The sequence below is a fragment of the Myotis davidii genome, unplaced genomic scaffold (assembly GCF_000327345.1).
Source record: "Myotis davidii unplaced genomic scaffold, ASM32734v1 scaffold128, whole genome shotgun sequence".
Taxonomy (NCBI): Eukaryota; Metazoa; Chordata; class Mammalia; order Chiroptera; family Vespertilionidae; genus Myotis; species Myotis davidii.
In genome coordinates, this window is record NW_006299719.1 from 1171916 (window position 1) to 1187337 (window position 15422).

Below are 15422 nucleotides of genomic sequence, written 5' to 3' on the forward strand. Positions count from 1 at the left end.
CAGGTTGATTTGATTAGCAATAATCTTTGATTCTAATTTCTCAGGTGATGTTTATTTCATCATTTTCCAGGGTAACAAGCTGATGAACCTCTCATTTACATTTTTATTAGTCTACAAAGCTTTTCCTGCTTGTGCTCTTTTACCTCACCCTGAGAGCAATACTTAATGTTTAAGAGTAGCTAATAGATTCTCTAGCAAAGACTCAAGTGCCAAACATAAAAGTGACACTCAAGCTAGTGTCTTCTTACACCACTCTTATAATTGAAACATGCCTAAGGCATTGCTCTGAGATCATAAAATTACTGATTACAATGCATGATCTATGATCTTCTCTCAATCTCCAGACCAAAAACCTAGACAGTAGGAACCTTCCTCCTTGCCTTAATAAACAGAATTCTGTAACACAGGACCCATTCAGTAATTAGGGCACAGAGTTTCTGGTTTCAACTTCTGAGAGAACCATTTTGAATGCCACAGAAGATGTGTTCTTAAATCAGGTCTTGGTTATTTAAGACTATGTGTGCAATAAAGGTTTACTAGTAGTTGTGGGTGTAACCATTTGACATGAAGGTATATCAAAATGTGACATCATGGGACTGCAAAGGACTATTCAGAACAAGTTTACAATTAATGCCAATGACTAGTGTTAGAATACCTATCAATCATTAATGGCATTCACTGAAGTGATACTACAAAAATTTACAATGATGTCCATTGGTTGGTATATTTTGCTCTTGCTATACATTTTGCACCTGAATTATGGCAGCCCACAAAGGTCATATAGGATTTGTTTTACTGTATGCAAAATTTAGGGAGATTTATCAGATAAAAGGTTGTTAACAGTGCAGCATGCTGTGAAATGAGATAGAGTTACACTCCTAAATCTGAGAGAGAAGGAGGGGGAGGGAGGGAGGGAGGGAGTAAGAAAGAGAGAGGGGCGGGGGAGAGTTTTCTGAACTCATTTCACAAATCCAGCACAGCACTTATTCCAAAAGCTGTCAGAGATTATTGTTATGGGCTGAATTTTGTTTCCCCATCTATGTCAAATTCATATATTGAAGCCCTGAACCCCAGTACCTCAGAATGTGACTGTATTTGGAGATAGGACCTCTAAAGAGATCATTAAGTTAGGGTGGTCTCTAATAAAATATGACTGATGTCCTTATAAGAAGAGGAGATTAGGACACAGAGGAATACCAGGCATGTACATGCACAGATGCAACCATGTGAACACACAGCAAGAAGGCAGTCATCTGCAAGTCCAGGAAAGAATTTCAGAAGAAATCAACCTGCCTACCCCTTGATATCAGGCTTTCAGCTTCCAAATTGTGAGAAAATAAACTATGTAAGTCATGCAGTCGGTGGCGTTTTGTTCTGAAAGCCCTAGTAAACCAATATAATGATCCAAAAAAGTAAACCCATAGACCAACCTCGCTTATGAATATTAGCAAAGCAAGTTCAATAGCAGGATAGGAGAAAAATGTGCCATGATTGATTGTGTCATTGTGGGAAACCAAGATGATTCAACTAAAGAATGACAATTGTGCTGGAAGTATCATCCAAAGCAATTAGGAAAGAGAAATGTAATACGTTTAATTATTGGAAATAAGTAAAAATTATTACTGCACTTAAGAAATTTAATTATAAACCAGAAGTATCCAAAAGACTCACCTAAAAATCTATAGAAACAATAAATCAGTAAGTTCAATGGTTATAAAATTAAAAATTAATAACCAGTACACTTTTTATAAATAAACTATAAAAATTAAAAAATACAATGTCATTTACATTAGCAATAAAAATATACAATACCTAGGTTAGAAGGGCAGTACATCACTGTGAGTGAGAGTTGGCTCTGACACTTGACAGCGTGTGAACACCTGCTCTACAAATTATTAGCTGTCACCTTGCACAAGTTACTTAACTGCTCTGTGCCTCTGTTTTCTCATAAGGAATATGCAGATAAAATCCCAAGTGAGGATTAAGTCAATTGATATGTTTGGTACTCCATTATCATTTCAAAGCTATTAAATATAACTGGTGTGTGTGTGTGTTTTACTATTAGTTCTGATTCCAATTGAAGTTCACAAGGGACTATCACTTATTCATAGGATTGGAGGCAGATCTGATACGTTTTAATTGTAAAACTCATGAGTAAGTTATCTCTTAGAGAGAGAGAGAGAGAGAGAGAGAGAGAGAGAGAGAGACCACATTTTATAATTCCAAGCATCTGCTTGTTTGTGCCTTTGGGGGAAAAACTAAAGCCATTATAAGAGTCAGAAGCTTCTTGGTAAACAAAATTCTTTCCTAAAACATTTACATTATTTAGTTAAGAATGAACTGGAGCAACATCAATTGCATTTCCTTGAAATCAGAAATAAATTATATAACAACTGGAAAGCATTTCTAAAGCAGTGCTTGGATAAGTGTTTACAATCTGAAAGTGTGATAAGGTAGGATAGAATGAATTCAACTATTAAAATAATACTCTGACCTCCACAAAGTGTATATAAAACTATGCCTTTTTGTGGAAAATAAAATACTCCATGACACCTATGCATTATATATTGCATTATTTCTGACATGCTTTTTCTATTTGCTACTTGGTCTTCTGATAACTGCAAAAACTACACCATGACACACTCAAGTAAAACAACTTTTAAAGAATTATTTGACTGTGTATAAAGTGTTCACACTTACGGTATATGTGTATGTGTGTATAGGTGTGTGTGTGGTATGCTCGCCTACATGCATTATATCTACATGGGTTTTGGTGCCCAAATACTAAGTGCCATATTAAGTTATTCTTGAACCAATTAATGTTGTTGTTGTATATGTAGTAATGGCTAGCCTTTAAATAGTAATATAGAGAGTTTATGTTTTGTTTTCTGAATATTATTTGTGTCCTGTGGCTGTAAGCTCTGTTTTAGCAATACATACAAGGGTCACAAGGGAGGAACTGCTCTTTTATTTACAAGATTACACATTTGAAGTCAGATAACCAGGGTTGAGTGCTATCCATCTCATGTATCTATTGTCTGAATGGCCCTGTGGAAGTCATTTAACTTCTCTAATCCTCAGTTTCTTTACTGAGAAACTGAGTCTAATGGTAGTTGTACCATAGGATAACCAAATGACAATTGCATGTGAATAATAAAGCACTACCAAATGTCAGCTAATATTCTTATTTTTATAGTTTTTTAAAATATATTGTTATTGATTTCAGAGAGGAAAAGAGAGGGATAGAGAGATAGAAACATCAATGAGGAGAGAGAATCATTGTTCAGTTGCCTCCTGCACACGCCGTGCTGGGAATGGAGCCTACAACCCAGGCATGTGCTCTTGGCTGGAAATGAACCTGGGGCCCTTCAATCCACAGGCCGACACTATATCCACTGAGCCAAACCAGCTAGGGCCAGTGAATATTTTTAATCTTCATGGTTGAGAGAGCACATGATGCACATGCCCCCTGAACTCAAAGGGAGAAGAGGGTTTAACACATGTTTATCGATTGCCAACAGGATGTTGGGCCTTGCATAAAGCAGCATATGCATATGTATTGATAGATGGATAAATCAGTCAGGGAGAAGTATTGAGAGCCAGGACAACCAATATTTGCTTGCTTTTCAAAGCACAGTAAATCTAAATCTGAGTCTCCAATTGCAATTGCAGTCAGCATGTCTAGGAAACCGCAGCACATTCTCTTCTATTACTGAAGGAGACAGCTGCCTAGTCAATGTAAATTTTATTGTAAAATTGTTTAATAGAATTCACAGATATGGGAGGACAAACACACTTGAGACACTAATGGAGGGTCTGAATTTGATATGTGCAGACAAAGAGGCCTATCAGACTGGCATCAGTTATTGCTTTACAGAGAAAGGTAGGCAATAAAAGAAAGTGACTACTAATGAAAGGAAACGCACACTGTTCCACTGTCACCATCCCCCCCAAACAGAGTAAAAAAAATAGGAGTGGAAAAAGCATCTAAATTTTTGATACAGTAAATAAATACTATATGTATACTATACTCAACCTCTCTGTACCATTTGATAACCAGGATCCTTTATCTGTTGAAATTCTCTATACACTGCATTATTGTGATACTACAATATCCTTGTTTTCCTTATACCACTCTGACCCATCCTGCTCTGTTTCCTCAATGGTTATTCACTAATTCTTCAGGTCTCTGTGGATATTCTCTTAGTCTCTATCCTTGGCCATTTATTAGACCCAATTTGCACCTTTCAGCTATTGTTATGGTTCCAGATATAACCTCTGCACATATGATTTCTAAAAAGTTAAATTAAGTCTCAACTTCTCCACTGAATACCAGTTGTATATTTCTAAATTATTAATGAACACTTAATTAGTAAATTTACATGTCTGGAACTAATTGATTATTGCTCTAAATTGAACCCTTTACCCAATCCCTTTTCTTTGTCTGCTTAAACATCATATTGTCATTCTGGAATCTATACTAAATATTGTGGTCAATGAAATCCTCTTCAACATATTATTTATTAAATCTCTAATCATTCTCTTGCTCAAAATGTTTCAATGGCTCCCCATTTCCTAGTGGAAAAATCCTATTGATTATAAGTGTATTTAAAAAGTGGGAGCTTCTGTGTTCTATTAACCTACCACACCATCTAGTCTTGTGTATTATACATTGTAAACCATAATAATTTCTTATTGAATTAAATTATACTCCTTAGTCTTCCATTATCAGTTTCCTTAGTCTGGTCCATTTCTAACATCCAAATTTACCTACAGGGACTCTTCATAATATGTTTCATGCTATTGTTCTATTCACTTTCACCTAAATATGCTGAGATCATTCTTCCTTCACATTTTGGACATAATTCCTCTTTCCTCTGTTCAGCTCTCACTACTCTTCAAAACTCAGCCCATTTTTAAATCCCTCTCATAAGTCCTTTCTTAAATCTTTTAGTTCACATTGATAAGTTCTAATTTTGTATTCTTTGACATTCATATTTCTAATTATTCCTAATTATTAAATTGACTCTGGTCTTTGACTCTTTCCTCCTCCTTCATTATGACTATACTAGAGGCCCAGTGCATGAATTCATGTATGGGTGGGATCTGGCTGGCTCGGCCCCAATCAGGGTGGATCAGGGCTGGGCCTGTTGGGAGGAGGGGAGGGCGGGAGGTTGGCCAGTTGAACTGCCCTGATCAGGGCCTGATCATGGCCTGGCCAGCTGGGGGGAGGGGTCGTGGGCAATTGGCTGGCAGGCCCCACCCCTGATTGGCCCAGCCCCTGAGTGGGGTAGGGGTGACTGATCAGGGGTCAGCAGCCTGGAGGAGGGGGGCCATGATCAGAGTGGGAGGGCTGATGGGGGACAGAGCTGGTGGGGGGGGGTGCTGTGCTAATCAGGGTGGTAGGGGCCCATCAGGGCTGGGAGGAGGGGCTGCAGGCAGTTGGCTGGCCAACCCTGCCCCTGATTGGGGTGGGGGGCCAATCGGGGGATGGGCCTGTCAAGGGAGGGGCTGCAGGCAATCAGGGTGGGGAAGGCCAATTGGGGGTGGGACTGGCCATGGGGGAAGGGTCACGGGAGGTTGGCCAGCCACCCGCTCTTGATCAGGGTGGGAGAGGCCAATCAGGGGAGGGGCCAGCTGGGGGGAAGAGCCCATGGAGGTTGGCTGGCCAGCCCCACCCCCCAATCAAGCTGGTTTGCTGGCCACAGTGGGTGTCATGGAGACTGGTTGCTCTGGTCACGGCGTTCTGGTTGCTGGGTTTTTCTATATATAGATTGTTATTTTACTTTTAAATTGCTTATGTAATTTTTCCTGGGTATTCATTTTGTGTGTCCAACTACATTATAAAGTGCTTAGGGGGGAATACGACATCATATGTTCTTGTATCGTTCCCATATTCTAGCACTATGCTATGAAAAAAGTAGAGGCTCAAAAATATCTGTTAAATGAATGAGTGACAATGAGGGCAACTAAAACATTGAAATTGAATATTTATTACAATTAATAGCTTTGAAATAAGTCAAAGAAAAAATTCTCCATTTTTTAATATGAAGTTTTTGGGATACCGTTATCTTTTATTATCTGATCTATAACTTATTTAGTCTATTAGATAAGAAGAGAATAAAGCCTAATAAATGTACACCTGTTTTATGCACCATTGATGAGTGACATTAAAAGTCATTAAATGTTACAACAGCTCATAAAGGAAGATAAAGAACCCATGGAGAATTGCAAAAAATAAGTAGAGAACAATTTGGAATTATATTAGTAGAATTTTCCCTAAGGCTTGTAGAATCAATATGACAGTTCCTTCCAAACTATGATTACAAAGCAAGAAAAGAGCTATTTGAGTAGGAGATGAAAAGACAAAGCTCTTAACCACCTTGCTATTGACCCTGTTTTAGATCTAGCACTTGCATATGTAATTAATTTAGCACCAGGCAAAAAGGATTTTGCTTTACAAAAAATATTCTGTCATTTTCCTGGCATTCAGAGCTTGAAGGTGTTTCACTAGCACTCAAGGTCTACATCAAAAATTCTTCCACTCAGGCTTCTTGATACTTACCTTTCATTTACTTTATCACTGGCCTCAATTGGTTTATTTTTTATAAAAAGATTATATTTAAGTGACTCTATATGGATTTTCCCCTCTCTTAATTAACACAAATTCCCTAATACTTAGAATGAATGTCACTAAAAAGGTTCATTTTGTGGGAAATAAGATGACATAGTAAGGAGTGAAAATGTCAACATGAAGAAAACTACTTTGCTATTAATATGCTATTACTTATTGAAAGTAAGAGCCTTACAGTGTGCCATCTGACCTCATCTCCATCACTCCACCTTCAGCTCACACTACAGTAATAACTTTGGCTCACTCGTGTCCCTCAAACACATTTAGCTCTTTTCTACCTCAGGGTTTCTGTATGTGCAATTATATATATGATACATAGCGTCACTATCTATACATATAAAAGGCTAATATGCAAAGTGTCCCCTCGGGAGTCTGACCAGGAGACTGGGAGTTCTATCGCTCACTATGATGTGTACTGACAACCAGGGGGCAGCGCAAAACAAAGGAAGGCCCCGGCCAGCAGCTGGAAGGACCCAATCGGCCCTGATTGCCGGCCAGGCCTAATGACCTTACTGGTGCATAAAATTCATACACTGGGCCTCTATTATAGCTTATAAAATGGTGCCTACTTCTTCATCACTTTGTTTTCATTTTACATCATTTTATTATTTCCTAGTACTCACTACTAACATTGTATAATATTTTACTTTCTTTATTGTCTGTCTCATTCCCAACAACTAAACTCTAAGATAATGAGCATCTGCCTGCCTTTCTTGCTATGTCACTTCAACAACTAGATCAGTATCTAGTGCACAATGAATAATCTTTCATTGAGTCCTTACTCTGTATGAAACAATCGGCAAAGTTCTTTAAATGGATTATCTAATTTAATCATTATAATAGAATGTTTAGTATTTCTATTTCATAAATGAAGAAAACATAGATAGATGTCTTGATGTACAGTAACTTGTTTGAGGTAAACAGTAAGTGATGGAAACTGAACTGTCTGACTGCTAAACCTAGGCTCTTACTTACTGCTATAAAGTCTCTCTGTATCAAGCCATTTTTATATTAACTGATGTTTTATTACACTGTCATAAAGTAGACTGAATTGATTATCAAAAGAACATTTATAGCTTAATTTGATCCAAAAAAATAAATGAGTGGGTTTAGTAGCTAAAAAGTAAACAACTTCCAGGAAGCCAGTATTTGAAAAGAAGCTGGTATGTGAACAAGAATACAAAGAGTCAGGTTTACTTAACTAAGGTGTGACTTACCTCCAGGTGACCAGCTATTGTAGCAATATGCAGAGCAGTGAGACCGCCATACCCAACCTGCTGTATGTCAGCTCCACTGTGAAGCAGGGAAGTGATCAATTCTGCACTATCCTGTAAAGAAACACATCCTTAGTGTTACCTTTATACTAATAGCAGGTCTGAATGCTGACAGTTTATGTACCCAAAGAAAACCTAAGTGATTTCTGTTATATCAAGGAGCAGCTCTCAGATGGTTGAAAGGTAGGAACAAATGACAGGCCATTCAGTTAGAATCCTATACCACCTGACCATGAAAGACAGAAAGGAGATTTACCTATGGTGAGGCTCTTGCAAATTGAATTCCAACTTACATGTAGGTCACTCCAATAAATGTCCTTTCTCTAGTGACTGCAGTATTGAACTGACTGCCATGGACTATTTCATGGTAGTTTAGTAATTGCTTCTTCTCTACTGCATATGTGTCATGGGCTCTATATATAATTAATCAATAGTGTCTTTCTTAACTTGACTCATTATAATAGTGAAAATGTTGGTAGTATCACTGGAGCTTGTGAGAATAAATTATTCAAATGACAAAGTAATATTTAGGTTATTTATAGTATTATTTGCATTGTGTTTCTATCTCTGGAGGGACATGGAACTTTTTAATAATATTAATAGCAATTACCACGAATTGAATTCATTATGTAATTAACCTTTTATACCTGGTACATGATAGAACTTCAAAAATAGTTGATAAAAACATATTAAACTAAAAAATGAAATATTTCTAAAAAAACTTTATGAAAAATTATTTTTATAACCCTAATTTTATGAATCAGAACACTCAAAAGAGTGATGTGGAGGGTCACATAGTCTCAAAACACCAGCTATGGAAGGGAATGCAAAGAAAGTTCTTCATGTTTAACCCTCTCCCTCAGAGTAAGAATTCAAACCACAAGTTCTGTAATACTTGGCCCATTAACATCTCAAACATACTCAGTGGCAAGAATGTCAAGTAGGCACAGGATTGGCCACTGCATTTATGCATATACATATCATTTCAAATACTGCTGGTTAAGAAAATTCTTCCATTAAAAAACAAAGTTTAGGGGGTTCCAGTCAAGATGGTGACATAGGTAAATGTAGTACTGAAATCCTTCTACAACTACATCAAAATTACACCTATCCTGCCGAAAAACCTTCATTCAGAACAGCCTGAAATCTAGCTGAACAGGAGTCCTACAACTGAATATATAAAGAAGAAGCCACATTAAGACTGGTAGGAGGATGGAGATGCTGATTGGGCTGGTCCCACACCACATGTGGTGGATAAAAAATCTGCAGAGGTCCTCCCTGAGGAGCGAGGGGTTCCAGCCCCATACCAGCCCACCCAGCTGATGGTTCCAGTGGCAGGAAGAGAATAACATATAACTTCTATCTGTAAAAAACAGAAGGAATTGTGGCTGAGTAGGAGGGCAGTTGGACTCCTAGGCATTCCTCTTAAAAGGCCCACACAGGCACTTAATCAGACTCAGTCACTCTGAGTTCCAATGCTAGATGCACCAGGAGCACGTGGGGAGGAGCTGAGTTGTCTGCCATTGGGGCAATAGAAGGAGGGGCAGCTTTCCCTCAGACAGAAGTACTGGCAGAGACCATTGTTCCTTTGTTGAGCCCTCCCACTGAAGAGCCTGCAGGTGAGTGCCAGATCTGAGACTCCGTCAAGCTGACCGACACTGTTTGCCGGGGCGTGATAATTCCACTAAAACTTTCACCATACCCACAATGAGGCTCTTTTGCTTTCTTATCATTTGTGTGTTCACTGGAGTAGCACTTTTAATTTCCTTCAAGAACTTTTCCTTTCCAATCACAACTTGGCTAACGGCTGGCACAAGAGGCCTAACTTTTGCCCTATCTTAACTTTCAACATGCATCCTTCACTAAATTTAATCATTTCCAGTTTTTTATTAAAAGTGAAAAACTTGCAACGCTTGCTTCACTTAGAAGCCATATGAGAGTTATGACTTGGCCTAATTTCAATATTGTTTTTGTCTCAGGGAATAGGGAGACCTGAGGAGAGGGAGGTAGTGAGCAGCCAGTTGGTAGAGCAGTCAGAACACACACAACCTTTAGCGATTAAGTTCACTGTCTTACACAGATAGGCAGAGTTCATTCCCCAAAGCAATGGCTGATTACAGATCACCATAACAAATGTAATAAAAATGAAAAAGTTTGAAATATTTTATAATTACCAAAATGTGACACGGAGACGTGAAGTGAGCAAACCCTATTGGGAAAAGGGTGCCCGCAGACGTGTTAGATGAAGAATTGTCACAAACCTTCAATTTGTAAAAAACCAGAATCTGCAAAGCAATATAAAGCAAAGTGCAATGAAATGAGGTTTGCCAGTAATTTCCAAATCTTACGCTCTGCACATCTGCTCTACCAAGAAAATTAAGTAAAGTTTTCTTCTTCTTTTATTATTCCATCGGCTCCTACTGTTCAGTCTAGAGACATTTGTTTTCTCTATTAAACAAAAACCAAATAACACAACAACAAATTTTTATTATTTTTTTACTGAAGCCAAGGTAATTAATTTTATCTCTATCCTTTCCTTTGTTTCCTGGGAAAAGTTATTGATATTCACTACTGACAACTCTGATCTCATTTCTTTAGTAATCCTTAGCTATGTAGACCCAAATCTTGCATAAATCCCAACTGAGTTCACCACACTCCTTACTCGTTGCACTTTGCTTTTTCTCATACTACTCCCTTCTCTTACCCTCTATACCAAAGAGAAATAAGCATTCCTGTTTCTTCCATTTGAAACATTTAGGACTTTATCACAGTTCTGAATCCATCTCCTCAGCTTCAAGAGGTAACTTTGGTTTACCAAATCAAATGTCAATAATCTCCCTCATCTCTGTAGTCAGATCATCTTCTTGAAATTCCTCTTCATTTTGGTTTCATAAAGCCATATATATTTCTGATTTCCTTTTCTTTGCCCCTTCATTGTCACTGTCTCCAAAAAGTTAGTGATTTAGGAGTTTAGTCCTTTCTCATTCTATATTTCATCTTTGGTAATTCTTACACAATCTGATAACTTTATCTTTAATAAATTCAAATCTCATGTATCCTGCCTACCAATGCCATCTCAAATTAGAAATTCAAAACTGCTTTTGTGAATACCATTCATAATTTTCTCAGGGTCATCTGTCATCTCTTGGCATTCCTTATTTATATTTATGGCACTTTCTTATTCTGAATGACACTGAGCCCCTTCAACTCAATCAATTTTAGCTATTGCTGATATTAACTCAATAACACTTATCATTTCTTCTTATTTCTATTATCACCCTCTACTTTACATAGCCCTCTTACTAGTCTCCTTCAGTAAGCCTTTTCTTCCTCTACACGGCTACCAGATAAGTTTTCCCACACACAGTTTTGATTTCATCATTCTCCTTTTCAATAAACTTTTTAGACCCTCAATAAATATTTATGGAGACTATATGGTGTGTGAAACATTGCTCTGAGTAGGGGAAACACTGCAGTGAGTACAACAGTTAAATCCCTGCTTTCATGGAGCTTATACTTTTACTGTGTGTATGTGATGTACCAATGGCTATGAGATAAAACAGGCAAGTGATAAAAGTAGGCTACTTTAATTTGAGTAGTCAGGGAAAGCTTCACTGAAGAGGTGGTCTTTGAGATGAATATTAAATACCAAAAGGAAGAAATCCAAGCCACAACTTCAGCGATGGGCATTCAAGATAGGGAGTAGTGTAAAAATCCTAAAATGGAGATAGGCTTAGTGCATTTGAAAGCCACTGTTGAGTAGAAGACTAAAACGGGGGCGGGGGGAGGAGGATTAATGTTCAAGATGAAATCTAAGACATCTGCTCTTATAGGGTCTCACTGGCCATGGTATTAGGTGTACAGATTGTTTCCAAGAGCAATAGATAGCTTTGGAATGACATGATATTGAGTTAGAGAAGACTAAAAAGTAGTAGTTTCTGAGGTAGAAATAAATGTTTTGTTTTTTACAAGTTAGAGATAATTACAATGCAGGGTTAAGTTTGTACATACTAGAATAAATCTCCCTAGTTAGAATTCCAGCTCTGCTAATGACTATGCAAACTGGGGTGAGTTATAGAACCCTTTTACAGTAATATCCTTGGTTATAAAAAAGGGGGAACAATAACTGTTTCAACCTAATGTGATATACATATAAATTGTGTATCCACAACTCATGTGACAATACATATAAAGCACTTAAAAGATACCTGCCAAACAATATTCAGTGAAACTCATTACTATTGGACATAGAAGTCTGGGACTCGGGGAAACTTCCAAGTTAGTGATTTGACTCCACCATTTAGCTCTTCTTTCTCCTTTCTTTTTATGCCCCCCCCCCGCCACCATTTCTTTACTTCCTGTACTTCATTAGTTATCTATTGAAATCACTGAATAAATAAAACAGGAAAACTCTGAACCAGTACTGGAAATTAGAAAATGTTGACTAGTTCTCCCTCCTCCAGAAAAAATTAATAGGCGTTAACTCTAAACTCAATAATAACCTTTAATTTTGAATGGTGAGGGCTAAAGACATGAGCAGTCTCTGAAATAAATGGGAGAGACATTACCTTAAAACATTTTCCCCTGCAGATGAGCAGGCATTTAAATGCAGGGAACTGGAGAAGGTCTTTTTAAGCATAGAACTGTGTGTGTTTTTACATAGAGGAAAATGTGATAAATTTGAGCAAATGAAAGTCTTAAAAAAACACAATATAAGATAAATGACAAATTGGAGAAATAGTCACAACACATAAAACAGACAAATGGTTTGTGTATTTAATATATGAAGAACTCTTATAAATCAGTAGAAAGATAGATACTCTTTAATTCAACAAATATTTATTAATGAATGTATACCTTATGGTAAGCACTGTGCTAAACTAAATTAAAATAAATTATATGTAAATCATGAAGCATATAACATATTTATCTATCAGGCATATTCTAGTAAACACACATTCATCTTTTCTTCTACTGTCTTTGTATTTTCTCCTTATTTAGCCAAAATTTGTAGAATTAAAATAATGTATGTTATGATTCCTTTAGCATAGTCAAATGGTGAGGTCAAAAATTAGAAGTACTAAATTATGCTTTCAAATCTTGGTTGGATTTCTCAGGTTGACCTCTGATTGATCTAAACTATTTTTCACTAAATACTATAAAAATAAAACTTTTGTCTTACCAACCCATGCTAAAGAGAGTATAACAAAACAATCATTGTTACTTATAAATTGCTTATTAAGATGTAAAATGCTTTATCCACATCACATTTTTCAAACTCCCCAACTTACCCATAAGATAAATATTACAGTTGACTCTTGAACAACATGGTTTGAACTGCAGGAGTCCACTTAATGTGGATTTATTTTTTCAACAAATGCAGTTGGCCCTTCAAATTCACAGAGTTCCACATCCTCAGATTCCACCCGTGGTGGACAGAAAACAGTATTTTTGTATTCCCAGCCATGACTTCACAAGACAGATCCCCAATCAAAAATGCTTTTTCAAACTGTACTTGCTTGAGTTTGTGGAAGAAATGGGCCAACTGCAGTTAAGCTTTTGGTGTATCAAAGTCATATGCAAATTTTCAACTGCCTTGCTGCCCCTAACCTCATGTGAGGTCCAATTGTATTATGTCTATGTTATAGCTATTGATAGTTTGGATCAAAGAATTTGAGTTACTTGTAGAAACCTAAATATTTTGTACGTGTTGCAGCTAGATACAAAGTCAGGTCTATTTGACTTCAAAGTCCGTGCTTCATTTTTGACTTTCCACAGTGCTTTAGCTGATCTTTCCACATAAATCTCTTACACTCTCAAGTCCCTTTAAGAGTCTGTCTTACAAGAACTCAACTGGCATAGCATAGCATAGCATAACATATTTTTCTTTAATGTACATTTAAATTGAAATTGAACTTGGATTTGAACTTAGGTCTTCTGACTTTGAATCCTATACTTTTCTCAATATGACAAGTTAGCCTCAATTCCCAATGACTCTTCTACTCCCAATATTTTGTGTTTCTTTTAAAAAATATGTATATATTTCTTTATTGATTTCAGAGAGAAAGGGAGAAGGAGAGAGAGATAGAAACATCAATGATGAGAGAGAATCATCGATCGGCTGCCTCCTGCCTGCCCCCTACTGAGGATCAAGCCCACAACCCAGGCATGTGCCCTTGGCCGGAATTGAACCCAGGACCCTTCAGTTCACAGCCTGACACTTTATCCACTGAGCCAACCCAGCTAGGGCCCAATATTTTGCCTTTCATATGAAAGCCCTAACTCTTTGTTTTTTACCTTTAAAACAGGGATCTAATACCTGCTGTATAGTAATATAAGAAGGGTCAAATGGCATTATTTATGTGCAAATGTTTGTAAACTCAAGATCGTTATGAGTATAGGTTTATATATTTATAGTAAATGCATTACCCCTAAGATTGACCTAACTCTATTAAAATATTCATCTTATGTCTCAGTCCACTCTGTTCCCAAATATGTTTAATCATGAAATAACTCAATTTTTTTTATCTGTAATATCTCAGAGTTGAGCTATATTGTTTTCTGTAATACTAGTGGTCTGGTGCATGAAATTTATGCACATTAAAAGGGAATTAATAGAGGAAATATTTTAATATTGCTTTTGCCCTTTCTCTATAATAGAAGTGTCAGAGATGAAAGAAAATTAGTAAAATCTATATGAAAATCTTCCTACTGTCAGAGTCTGGGGCACACCATGGGACCCAGAGTCAAGTCCCCGCCCACGCACGTGCACCTCGAAATCGCACAAGAACCAGACCTGGATGGCCCCACCCCCATTGGGCGAGATCCAGACCCAAACGGCACCATCCTCATCAAGCCCTGCCAGGTGTGGGGCACAGCCTCAGGTCCCCTGTCAAGCCCTGTCGGGCAGGGAGTGTAGCCTCAGGTCCCCCTTCAAGCCCCGCTGGGCAGGGGGCGCAACTCAGGTCCCCTGATGCAACCTCAGATCCGCCGGCCCGGCTGCCGGGGAAGGGACACAGCCTGAGGTCCCCTGTGAAGCCCAGCCGGGCAGGGGGCGCAGCCTCAGGTCCCCTGCCCCAGCCTGGCACTATGCAGCCACAGATCCCTGCTGATGGCTCATTACAGCTTGTTACAGGAACACCGCCTCCACTGTGGGCGCAGCCATCTTGTGTTATGGGAACCCTGCTTCCACTGTGGGCTCAGCCATCTTCTGACAGTGTGATGGAGTGAGAGTCAATTTGCATATTACCTCTTCATTATATAGGACTAGTAGTCCAGTGCATGAAATTCATGCACATTAAAAGGGAATTAATTGAGGAAATATTTAATATTGCTATTTGCCCTGTCTCTATAATAGAAATGTCAGAGATGAAAGAACATTAGTAATATGTATATGAAAATCTCCCTCCTGTTAGAGTCTGGGGCACACCGCAGGACCCAGAGTCAAGTCCCCGCCCACACGCATGCACTTCAAAATTGCATGAGACCCAGACCTGGCAGGCCCCACCCCCATC

General features: G+C 38.0%; 1 protein-coding gene across 1 annotated transcript in view; it reads right to left on the minus strand.

Moving 5' to 3' along the window:
* The window catches only part of LOC102764883 (serine/threonine-protein kinase TNNI3K), a 294194-nt gene that overhangs the window by 238767 nt on the left and 40005 nt on the right, over positions 1-15422 (minus strand). Inside the window, exon 6 of the mRNA XM_006775922.2 lies at positions 7852-7962. Coding sequence (XP_006775985.1) covers positions 7852-7962 — 111 coding nt within the window. The remainder of the gene's footprint in view (positions 1-7851; positions 7963-15422) is intronic.